We start from the raw sequence: 13,694 nt of genomic DNA on the forward strand, positions 1-13,694 counted from the left end.
CATGCTTTACGTCATGGCAGCTATAATACAGTGCGTCACCTTTAGGTGTTGTTGCGACGCCTTTCCCAATCCATCGTATTTCCTGTATGGCAGTAATATCGGTCTTGTACTTTTCAAGTACGTCTGCCAATGTGAAGACTGCACCTTCTCTATAAAGAGTGCGAACATTCCAGGTGCAGATTCGCAGATCATGGTCCTTAAAACGTTTGCGGGGTTCGTCAACTTTAGAGGGGTTTGTTTTTCTTTTCTTTCTTTTTTTCATAGTAGGCTGTTTTTTCTAGGGGTGGGTTACTAACCCGACGCGCAAACCCAAGTTTTTAACGTTCTTATGGGTGAACGCGCGGCACATGTTAGCTCACTACCTTTAACGGGTGTTAAAGGCAGTTCCCCAGGTGACACCACGGGGAGGTCAGTGTCCACTTGGGATGAAAGAGGGACCAAGATAAATCCTGGGCTTTGCCATGTTAAAACCGGTCAGGACCGTTGCTTGGTATCTTCCATCCCCTACGTCACTCAGTAGAAACATAGATTTGATGCAGGGTTTGCAGCCGCTGGCCGAAACACTATTATCTCGGGTCAATCCGGTGCGAAAGAACACGCTGCCGTGAAAGCAGTTATTTTGAGCTGCTCTATAAATAGTGAGTACGTTCTGAAAGTGTAATGTCTGGTGTTAAAATACAATGCCTTCCTATGGAAACAACTTTTCTCAAGTGAAACGAAATAGGTTTTCTTGCTTTTATTTTAAATATAATATTTTATTTATTTTTTTATATATCATCATCATAATAATATAAACTATTTAAAGTTCGTTTTTATATTAAATGTTTTCGGATTCATTATTATTAATTTTTTTAGTAATATATATAGAGAGCTAGATAATTTCCAGATGTGTGAATGTTGTTGTTGGTATGTGTAAATGTGAAAATAAAAAACACGTTTCTTGAGAATAGGAAGAAGAGTTTTCGTTAATTTTTTTTTTTAATTTGAACTTTTAATAAAAATTCAAATTTACGATTTGTTTATGAATGAGCGGATATCACAAATTTTTAAAGAGTTTGGAACTAAAAATAAATATACATCAATATGTATGTATATACTTTAACGGTAACAATAAGGGGTTGATTTAGGAGGGAAATTTCAAAATACTTGCTCTGTTCCAAAGCCTGCAAGAATATACAATCTTTGAATTATTTGACAAATTTATAAAGGCAAAAATGTAAAAATTTCAAAAATAGTAGAATCTTACAGGAGAGCCACTATAAATATTCGAATAAATCGAATGCCATTTAATACACTTGGGGTCATTATTTTTTATATGTTTTCTTTGAAAGCGCATAAAAAATATACTGGGTGATTAGGAATGTAAACTCCCCGTGAGTTTGGTCTTTCTGTCGTTTAAACTTAAAGGAGAAAGTGAGAAAACTCACGGGAGTTGATATTCATGATTCCCATTAAAAGGTAATGCCAAGAAGGCCCTACTTAGAATTTAATGATTACTTTTAATTTTAAGTTAACCGGAATGCTATAAATCTGATTGAAAGATTCAAACTGTAACAAAAAAAGACTTATAATAGTGGGGGTTAGGGTCATTATTATATGTTTCCTTTTACTATTGGATGGATTTGAAAACGAAAAATAAACCAATATGGGGGCATTTAAAATATAATTCTCACATTAAAAGTAAAAAAATAAAATAAAAAGTTAATGCCTCCTTGAAATTTAATGATCACTTTTAACATTAAGTTAACTCTATAGATCTGTTCGAAAAATCCAAACTATAACAAAAGAACACTTATACAGCTCGATCATGAATGTGAACTCTCCGTGAGTTTTGTCTCTCTGTCAAAGCATTTTAACGGAGAGAGCGAGAAAACTCACGGTGAGTTGATGTTCATGATCGGTCTGATAATAATGGGGGTTAGGGAATAATTTTTAGAAAAGTAAGGTTATATTTCCAGAATGAAAAAAACATAACCAAACTATAGATCAAGGTTGGACAAAGAGATACATAGCATTTTACTCTCTTTACTCCCTGCCTAGTCTAAAATAAATTCAAGATGTTATATTTCTCCTCAGTCTCAAAAACATAGCCTTACAATTTTCACTAAAAATAGACCCCAAATGTATTTTGTTTTCCTCTTAATAAATGTTTTTGGAGGGAGGGGAATAGGTGAATGTTTTTCCGTTAGCTTTTTGTTATATAAATGTCTTAGTTTAGGTATTATTTGTAACATCTAACTAAACTACTTGCTAAAAAGGTTTATTTGTTGTTTAATTATTGATTTGATTTCATTGTCTTTAGATTCCTCCCTTATCGCGCGTGGGATGGATAATCGTCTGATGATCAAAAAATGAATACGTTGTTATGAATGATTTAAGTGATTGTTGTTAACGAGATCGATTAGTAATACTAGAAATTGAAATGTTAAGAAATAAATCTATATATGGCCTCCACTATTATTCCGGTACCCGGGCATTACAATTGCCATGATACATTTTAATACGTCCCTTACAGGTGAAATACTTGTCGAATACATCACTATAGCCATGGTCTTTCCACCATGTACACAGTTGACGATTCCAAACACAATCTAGGCGATAAATTAAATTGGGAAATTCATAACCCAGTAGGGTAAAGAAATCCTGATCACCCAAATGGCCCTTGAACATATATTTTGTGGTCAATTTGCGTACCTGACTGTCCTGCAGTTGACGATGATACAGTGGGGACTTACGTATACGCTCTAAATGCAGTAGTACCACACCAGAATTTAATCCAGGATAGCCATGTTTCGCCGCACCACCATGGTATCTATCCAGTTTATGCATTTTATGGGTATTGTGAAGTACCAACGATGATTCTTCTGAAACCATATTATTGTTATGTAACAATTCATTAGCTGCCAATTGTTGTTGTTGTTGCTGCTGTTGAGATGGTGGCAAATAGAAAGGACTACCGAAATCTGTTTGGGGATAATTGGCCCGATAACGATACAGTATATGACGATAAACTGGCGTCAATTCTGGGGCCAAACCAAACAAATGATCCGCCGAAAACCGTTCGAATTCATTGAACAAAAGACGTACATCAGCACGGAAGACTATGTCACAATCAAGTAATATTGCACGCTCCATATTTTCATCGGCTATGCGATGTAGGCCCAGTGATAGGAAGAAAAGTGCATCACTGTAATAGGATTTGGGTGTTGAACTAAAGTAAGGAGTCATAGTGTTAACAATGTCCATCACCTGTTCGGAACACAGGTGAACACTATATAAACTATAGATAATGGTACGTCTATAACGACGTATTTCTGATTCAAGTATCTGTTCCACTGAGTGGCCACTTGTTTCGTCTGTCAGTACATGTAAATGCAATAATATGCCCGAATTGGCAAATTTCAGCAGACTTTTTGCAAACAGTTCAAATTTCACATGTAACTGATAGTTTTCCTTGGTATAAATAACAAATATATTATAATCTGTCGAGGTGATGGTGTGCTCCGGGACAGCTCCAACACCACCTAGGGCCAAATTATAAATTTGCACTGAGGCATTGCGCGTTGTTGGGGGCTTAAGTAATATGGTTTTTGTTATTAAAGACTTTCTAGGTCTACGCGATGTTGTTGAACTCATTATCCAGTCGTCGTTTTGTTGTTCTCCCCCTTCTTCGCCATCGTTAAGTGGCAGTGTTGTCTCTTCATCGCCCTCCAGCAGACCATGATGCTGTTCCGCATTTATCATCCTATCATCGATTTCGTCTCCATTATTTCCAAAGGCTACATCTGAATGGTCATCCTTGTGGTGGTGGTCCACTTTTGTTGTCAAGAATAACGCAAACAGAGACCTTCGACCAATTACTGAGGTGTTCGCATAGAAAATTATAACACATACAATCGCTGATATGATTAGAAACAGGAATTTGGCCATTTTCAAATGACCCAAACCCAATTTCAATTTACGGGTAGCACCACTTATTAACTTTTCCTTTCCCGGAGACATTTCGGACATGTTATGAATTTTCCAGGATCAAATTGAAAAACCTTTTCTGCACTAGGGATAGCAAGTCGACTATTGTTGTAGTGTTGAAAAGTCTAAAAATCGTAGACGACTTTTGGTTATGAAAATAACGACTTTCAACTTTGTGACACTCAGGAAAAGGCACAAATTATTAGGGATGCATAGTTCGTTTTGTGCTAATGGAAGCCTGAAAGTATGCAAAGATATGAGTGTCTTAATTTGTGACAATACCCATGGTACAATAATTCTTAGGTAGGCCACAGCTAACAGCTGATTACAATTTTTTTTTGTTATGGCTTAATCTGTCAAAACCGTGTTGACATGCAGAGTTGATATTTATTATTGATCAAAAAAATTCAACTCTGTTTTGTTTTCATTTCAACATGGTACAATAATACAGGTAGCATTATCATGCCAGCTGATGGTAACATAATGTGTCAATTGCATTGAATTAAAGTCAAATTTTGACAACTTATGTTACCAACAATTGCCGATGCGGCTACCTGTGTATTTGTACCATGCATTTCAACATTTCGTTCTTCTTCTTCTTTGTATACTCATCTGTTATCATTCATCAAAACAATTTTGACGTTTTAAGCCATAGCGACAGGGTTGTATTTTTTTGGCGATTCTCATACCTGGCCTACCTATGAATTATTGTACCATGACAATACCCATGAAACAGCGTCAGGCACCAAACTTTTCCATTGCATACTTTACGGGGCGTCATTGTGTGAGTGCATGCTTTTTCAATGGGTTGAATTGTGTGTGTGGAGAGAGCAACGTTAAATGAGCGCACACGGGCGACTAATTGCCTGACCTGGCCATGAAATGCATAAACTGGATACATACCATGGTAGTGCAGGGCAGGGGTGCCAAGTTGGTGATTTTCCCGCTACTTGTGGTGATTTTTGACGTACAAAAACCACTGTTTAAGCAGGAATCTGAACAGTTTTAAGGTAAAAATCGCCACAGACCTATGGTGCGTATGTGGCTGTAGCGATTTTTACCTTCGAACAGTTGGCATCCCTGGTGCAAGGAAACATAAACATGAGCTCTGTTCCAGAACTAAAAAGTTTTTACAATTTTTACCACTTTTACACATTTTGCGTTCCCGTACACAAATCGTTTATGACTTGTACAACTTTTACCACCTTATAAAGTACGGAAACAGGCCAATGGCTATGTCGGATTAAATTCTGGTGTGGCACTACTGCATTTAGAGCGTATACGTAAGTCCCAATTGTATCATCGCCAACTGCAGGACAGTCAGGTACGCAAATTGACCACAAAACATATGTTCAAGGGCGATTTGGGTGATCAGGATTTCTTTACCCTACTGGGTTATGAATTTCCCAATTTAATTTATCGCCTAGATCGTGTTTGGAATCGTCAACTGTATACATGGTGGAAAGACCATGGCTATAGTGATGTATTCGACAAGGGGAGAATCTAAAAACAATGAAATCAAATCAATAATTAAACAACAAGTAACCCTTTTTAGGGGTAGTTTACACTATATGTAAATGTCATATGACATGAAATTTTCCATCGTTAAATATTCACTAATATGTAGAATAGTGGAGATTTCGCTTGCGCCATTTATGCTGTGCGTCCACCCCAACAAAAATATAATAAAATTACGTCTCCACATTGCCTCCGTGGGTAGATATGGAATGATTTTATTTCGTGTCATATGACATTGATAGATAGTGTAAACTACCTCTTAGTAAGTAGTTTATTTAGATGTTACAAATAATATCAAAACTAAAACATTTATATAACAAAAAACTAACGGAAAAACATTCACCTATTCCCCCCCACTCCAATAACATTTATTAAAAGGAAAGCAAAATACACTTGGGGTCTATTTTTAGGAGCGAAAATTGTAAGGTTATGTTTTTGAAACTGAGGTATGTATGTATGTACCATCTTGAATTTATTTTAGACTAGGCCCGTTGCTCATACTTTATTTATGCTTTGCTTATATTTTTTCTCTGGCAAAATAACCTTACTTTAAAAACATATTCTATGAGCCATTATTACATGTGTTCTTTTACTATCTGATGAATTTGAAAATGCAAAATAAACTAATTTGGAGGCATTCAAAATATAATTATCACATTGAAAGTTAATGACAAGAAGCTCCTCATTGAAATTCAATCATCACTTTTAACTTTAAGTTAACCGGAACGCTATAAATCTGTTCGGTAAATCCAAACTATAACAAAAGGAGACTTATAATAATGGGGGTATGGGACATTATTATATGTGTTCTTTTACTATTTTAAAACGCGAAATAAACCAATTTGGAGGAATTAAAAATATAATATTAACGTTAAAAGTTAATGCCAAGAAGCTCCTCCATGAAATTTAATGACCACTTTTAACTTTAAGTTAACCGGAAAGCTATAAATCTGTTCGTTAAATCCAAACTATAACAAAAGAAGACTTATAATAATGGGGGTATGGGTCATTATTACATGTGTTTTTTTACTATCAGATGGATTTGAAAATGTAAAAGAAACTAATTTGGAGGCATTAAAAACACAATTTTCACATTGAAAGTTAATGACAAGAAGCTCCTACTTGAAATTCCATCATCACTTTTAACTTTAACATAACCGGAACGCTATAAATCTGTTCGGTAAATCCAAACAATAACAAAAGAAGACTTATAATAATGGGTGTATATCAACCATTATTATAACTCTTTTGTTAGGCCATGTTTATATTATAGCTTTTTAGGCCATGTTTATATTATAGGCTTTTGTAGGGTTAACCTTCTTAATGAGGATTTATTTGACGTATTCGCAAAGGAATTGACACTTGAAACCCAGTGGGTTTGTTAAATCCGGTTATATATAAACGTACTATTACAGGGTTAACCCTCTTTATGAGGATTTATTTGAAATATACGCAATGGAATTGACATTTGAAACCCAGTGGGTTTGTTAAATCCGGTTATATATAAACGTATTATTATAGTTTGCATTTTTTGAACAGATTTAAAGCATTCCGGTTAAGTTAAAATTTAATTTAAATTCCAACGATGGTCTTCTTGGCATTAACTTTTACAGCCAGTTTCTGTATTGCTAAGTTTACATTTACGAAATCCACTCGATTTCAACTGTCAATTCCATAGCTCAAACGTCAAATGAAATCTCATCTGAAATCCATTGGATTTCATTTGACGTTTAACTTATGGATTTGACAGTTGAAATCGAGTGGATTTCGTAAATGTAAACCAAGCATATGTCGAAAGAACACTATGTTTACATTTACGAAATCCACTCGATTTCAACTGTCAATTCCATTGCTCAAACGTCAAATGAAATCCAGTCGATTTCAGATGAGTTTTCATTTGACGTATAGACAAATGAATTGACAGTTGAAATCGGGTGGATTTCGTAAATGTAAACATAGTAGAAGAATGTGTGCCAATGAAACACGCCCGAACTTTACAGCCAGTTTCTGTATGTCGAAAGAAGAATCTGTGCGAATGAAACAAGTCCAAACTCTTGTGTGTGTTTTCAATTTTTTTTTGTTTTGAAGCAAAAGCAAACGTAAAATTATTTCGAAAACTAAAGTTTGGGCGTGTTTCATTCGCACACATTCTTCTTTCGACATACAGAAACAGGCTGTTAATGTGAACATTTTACTTTTAATGCCTCTAAATTGTTTTATTTTACGTTTTCGAATCCATCTAATACTAAAAGAAAATAACGGGTGATTTTTTTTAAAGTAAAAAAAAAACATAATATTCAGAAAAAATGCATGAAATCTTTTTTTGAATCGATAGTACGGTCCATATAATTTAATGTTTGAAGATTATTTCATGCAAATGTTTACCGTGACTGCGCCTCAAATGGTCCATCCGCTTAGTCCAATTTTGGCATACTCTTTCCAACATTTCGGCCGGTATCACGTGAATAAATGCATCAATGTCGTCTTCCAATGCGTCAATTGAAGCGGGCATGTGTGTATAGACATGAGCTTTAACATAGCCCCACAAAAAATAGTCTAAAGGCGTTAAATCGCACGATCTAGGCGGCTGAACACAAAATTTCAATAAAAAAGTGGATCTTCGGCCAACTTTCCATGAGCCCATTCACCAAAAATTCTGCGTTGCGGTAGGTCGTTCGGCTTCAATTCTTGCATTCTTGCAAGCGTTTTTCGTTTGTAAGACGATTTATTGTTAAATTATAGACCAAACTGAAGATGTTTGACAGTGAAACAAAACACAGCTGTTTTAAACAGTGTTGCCAAAAAGTTAATAGATAAAAAAATCACCCGTTACATTGTGGCGAAGCATATTGTGCACTGATAAAAATACAGTTGAACCTCGATTATCCGTGAATCGATTATCCGGGAACCTTCCGTGATAGAAAAGAAATGTTGGACTTTGTTCCATTTCCTCTATTTTTATACCCTCAGCATTTATGCTAACGAGGGTATATACACTTTCATACGGGCAAAATGTGTCTCATCGAAATAATGGTTTTAGATCCCAAGTATGTTTTGACGAAATGTGTTTCAGAAAATTTGGAGTCGATGTCCGTCCGCACGATAACTCTCGAACGGATCAACCAATTCGAACCAAATTTCGGGTATCGTAATATTTTTCCTAAACTTAGTTTAAGTTCGAAGATCGGTCGACTCCTTCGAGAACCTCCCCCACAAAAGTTTGAAAATATGCGAAACATTTGTGCGCACGATAACTCTTGAAGGGAGTAACCGATTTGGTCCATACTTTGCACATCGTAAAATTTCTACTGGACTTAATTGAGGTTCTAATCTGGACTCAATCGATCCACTCCTTCGGGTACCTCCCACACAAAATTTTGGAAAAGTTAAGTTTAGGACCATTTCACGAATCGCTTTTATTTTTGTTGTAGCAACTTGTTTTCACTGCCCTCCATGCGACGGTATAAGTTTCATCAGGGGCAAGCCCATAATTCCTGACAAAATAGCCTGATAGGTTCAAAAAACCCCTATGACACAGTGTGTACTGGTTGGAGCGCAAGATAACTCTTGAACGGACCTGCCGATTCGATCCAAAATTTGGCCTTCATAATATTTTGTCCAAACTTAGTTTAAGTTCGAAGATAAGCCATATCGGTTCACTCCATCAGGTACCTCCCCCACAAAAGTTCAAAAATTTTCGGAAAAACTGTGCGCACGATAACTCTTGATGGGAGTGACCGATTTGGTCCATACTTTACACATCCTAATATATCTACCAGATATAGATCAGGTTTGAATATGGACTATATTTGCCCATTCCTTCGGGTACCTCCCACACAAAATTTCGGATAAGTTCACTTTAAGACCTGCTCTTGACTAACTTTGATTTCTGTTGAAGCAACTTGCAATCGCTGTCTCAATTACAACGGTAAAAGTTTTTTTCAATGGCAAGTCCATTCTTCTTGGGAAAACAGCCAGAAAGTTATAAAAAACCCCATGGCACCATATGTAGTAGCTGGAGAGCACAATAACTCTCGAACTGATAGACCGATTTGGTCTTCGTCATATTTTGTCCAAACTTAGTTTAACTTCTAAAATGGCCCAAAATCGGTCCTCTCCTTAGGATACCTCCCCCACAAAAGTTCAACATTTGTGTCCAAAGGAGATCCTTTGGAAATTTATACTGATGGTGTATAGCCATATTATGTTTTCCGTGGACAAGTCCATGCTTCCTGGCATACTGGTCCAACAGGTGTAAGATAACCCAATGAAATGACTAGTGGGCGCGATATCTATCGCAAAGATATGACTCTCAAAATAATATCCACTTCCGTAATGCACTATGTCGCTCCATTCCCTCCTCCGCAAAACTTTTGAACTTTAATCCTAATCCACATTTTTGTCGGCAAGTTCAAAAGTCCAAAAAGTGCAACAAAATTCTGAAAAGACCCTAAATACATTCACATAGGCTGAGGGTATATCTCTGTCGGCAAAGCCGACTGATACTTTTTTACTTTTTCGTTATAATCTTCATTACCCGGCATTAAAAGTACACTTTCCAATTAATTTGATTAAGCAAACAAAAGATTAACAAACAAAAACTGGAAATTCTATCGTATTATACAATTTGTGTATTTATGGTATCACAAAGACCATGGGACAAAGTCAATTCAGATAAATCTGATGGTGTATCTGATGAAATATCTTTTGGGGTATTGCCGTAAAAAAGTTGGGGTTTGTGAAATAAATGTCCTTGTGATGCTATTTCCGTGCCCAAATGCCCCCAGACATCAGAATCATCGTATCCACCATTTAAAATACTGCGATATTCGATTTTTATCGTCAATGCTGTGGACTATAATTAATATATTGTCACTTTGAACGATATTTTATAACAATATGGTAGTAAACTGATCGATGTGTTATGTATTCATTTGCAGAACACTGCTGCTATGGTAAGGCTGGATTTTGTGGAGCACGTTTGAAGCGTATTTCGGGTTCAAAATTAAAAAAATATTTCCTTAAAATATCATATTTTTAAGAGAAAAAATGTTCTCACTCTCAAAAAAGTCGAAATCCGCAAAATATTCCGAGATAATGGGAGAAAACCATCGAAAATGTTATTTAATGATAAATCTCTTGAATATTCCTATATCCTTGAAATATCGATCCGTAAATGGGTCCATAATGGTACAGATGTGTGTGAAATATATTATTTTTACCGTAATTTTTTTCCTTTATAAATTTGTCAAATATTTAACAAATAGTAGATTCTTCCAGGTTTTGGAACAGAACAAGTATTTTGAAATTTCACCCCTCTAAATCACAACACCTTATCGTTACCCTTAAAGTATATGCATATTAATGTATATTCAGTTTTTAGTTTCAAACTCTTTTAAAATTTGTGATATCCGCTCATTCATAAACAAATCGTAAATTTGAATTTTCATTAAAAATTCCAATTAAAAAAACTTAACGAAAACTCTTCTTCCTTTTCTCAAGAAAAGTTTTTTTTTATTTTCACACTTACACATACCAACAACAAAATATATATACATACATTAAAAAAATATTAATAAAAACATTTAATATAAAAACGAACTTTAAATAGTTTATATTATTATGATTATGATCTATTAGAAATAAATAAAATATTATATTTAAAATAAAAGCAAGAAAACCTATTTTTCATTTCACTTGAGAAAAGTTGTTTCCATAGGAGGGCATTGTATTTTAACATTTTACCAGACATTACACATTCAGAACGTACTCACTACTTCTAGAGCAGCACAAAACAAGTCACAACAGAAAACATTTCATAACGGTCTCCACGGCAGAGTGTTCTTTCGCACCGGATTGACCCGAGACAATAGTGTTTCGGCCAGCGGCTGCCAACCCAGCATCAAATCTATGTTTCTACGGAGGTTTCATGCTGCTACAACAACAACGCATATTAGTCGAGTTCTCGACTTACTAAAGTCTTCTATAGTCGACTTATCTAAATACCTTTGATACTCCACAATGATTGAGGACATCAAGCAGACTACTATTCGGCCAAGTTTGAAACGTTTTAATCAATTATAAATGTTCACTTATGGGAGATTTCTCACATTCACTATCTAGTATAAGTCAAAAGGGAAAAGACAAAATAAGATCGACTAAATTAATTTATTAAAATTTATATAGTGAATAATAAACGCATAGCATTTAATATTTTAATTTCGAAAATGAAATATCCTTTACGTTGTTTTGGTTCCTTCCTGTTCATTTATTTAGGGTGAGGTAGTGAAAGTTAGAAATCCCCCACAAGTGAACATTTATAATTGGACGCCAGTCATAAGTGGTATTCAAGAATAAAAACTTGAGGGCCATAGAGTGAAACAAGGAGTTCCTCAAGGTGGGTTGATATATCCACAACTCTTCAACCTCTACCTTTCCTGCCCCTCCACACGGCATTGAGATCGTTACGTATGTGGATTATTGTAGAGTCGGTTACCTTCCCTATTCTCATTTGTAGTTGGTTGTGCAGAGAGTTAAAAGAGTTCACTAATCACCGCTTCAGAGATCTGCACAACCTTTCTGATGTTCGGATAGCAGAACGGACGTTCCCACACATCATCACGGATGCAGCTGTTCGTCATATACCTGCTGGTAGAATACCCGAAGTGAGACCAAACTTCTTGGTAGAGGTGGAATAAGGTGTTACATCGATAACAATAGCTCTGTTCCTTTACGTGCAAGAATCTTCAAGTTTTACCACTTTTTACTCGAAATGTGTCCCTTTACTTGATGTTAGCATACAATTGTTATGGGAGCAGTTCACAACTTTTGCTAATTTTGCCACTTTTACCATTTTCAAAGTAAAGGAACAGACCAAATAATAGGTCCGTTTACCACACCAAAAGTCAAAATTTGTTCTCAATAACACATTACTGTGAATTGCTTGTTTACATTTTGTATGTAATTTTATTCACAATAATGCAGTTGTTTGCAGTGTGATAATCATATGTTTTTTGCCGTTGTACCTGTATTATTGTGCCATGGCTTATATATACATATCATGGCAGAACTACCAGGTAGTGGTATCACACCAGCTGATCGAATATGAAAAGTCAAATCCCTTTATAAAAAGATTATTTTTGTTATAATTTCCCCAACAACAAAAAGAAAGTTTTGACATAACATATTCAAAATTTTACGATGCCACTACCTGGGTAATTGTGCCATGATACATATGTATCATGGTACAAATACACAGGTAGCCGCATCGGCAATTGTTGGTAACATAAGCTGTCAAAATTTGACATCAATTCAATGCAGTTGACACATTATGTTACCATCAGCTGGCATGATAATGCTACCTGTATTATTGTACCATGATATGTATGCAAGGCATATTTAGTCCCAATTTACATTAGGCGAGTTTACTTGCGGCAATTGTCAGTTTGATGGAGAGAGAGGTGAGGCATATGGTAACCCTTTGCCTCTCAGCCCCCTCTCTCACCTACAAACTGACAATTGCCGCAAGTAAACTCGCCCAATGTAAATTGGGACTTATAGAAGGTAGAAGTGACAATCAGCTGTATTCTTACTTTTTTTGTAAATTGAATTTTCAATATGTAATAGGGTCTACTCAAGAAATTTGAAACATCGTTACCGTAAAATACTGTTTCTCTTCCTAAACGTGTAATAAAAATTACCTACGACAGTTCTGAATGCTTTATATTTACATTGTAATTCAAATTTGTTCTATTTTGCAGGATTTTCAAAATGTATTTATGTATGTTTTTCCTGAGAAAATTTTTGGAACGACCCTATTATTCAATATTTTTTTTTGACAATTAATTTTCAATAACAACCATGTTGTTTTTGTAAATTTGTTAGTTGGTGTAATTCATGCATATACCTTCTATAAATTTACCTTGGTATGTATGTAACCCGGCAAAAAGACCTATGCACCCAATGCATGGCGGAATGAGAAGGTGTTACATAACTTGCTCAAAATCTGTCTAAACCATTGTGGAATAAGAAGGTGTTACATCAAATCATACCAAACGTCAAATTTTGTCACAATAGTGTATTATTGTGAATTGCTTGTTTACATTTGTATGTGTATTTATTCACAATAATGCATTTTGACAACTAGTGTGATAACCAGCTGTTTTTGCCACTGTACCTGTATTATTGTGCAATGGTCTAAACGTCAA

General features: G+C 35.3%; 1 protein-coding gene across 1 annotated transcript; it reads right to left on the reverse strand.

Moving 5' to 3' along the window:
• Nucleotides 1-753: 753 nt before the first annotated feature.
• Nucleotides 754-4,075, reverse strand: Xxylt (Xyloside xylosyltransferase). Its single transcript, XM_073957197.1, has one exon. It carries the CDS (start codon nucleotides 4,009-4,011, stop codon nucleotides 2,458-2,460), a length of 1,554 nt encoding a protein of 517 aa, XP_073813298.1. The 5' UTR covers nucleotides 4,012-4,075; the 3' UTR covers nucleotides 754-2,457.
• Between the last annotated feature and the right edge of the window lie 9,619 nt (nucleotides 4,076-13,694).

This window comes from Musca autumnalis, unplaced genomic scaffold, assembly GCF_047663935.1.
Source record: "Musca autumnalis isolate F117 unplaced genomic scaffold, ASM4766393v1 scaffold_5, whole genome shotgun sequence".
Taxonomy (NCBI): Eukaryota; Metazoa; Arthropoda; class Insecta; order Diptera; family Muscidae; genus Musca; species Musca autumnalis.

Coding starts and splice junctions, on each gene's coding strand:
- Xxylt (XM_073957197.1), bottom strand. CDS start 4,011: ATGTCCGAAATGTCTCCGGGAAAGGAAAAGTTAATAAGTGGTGCTACC.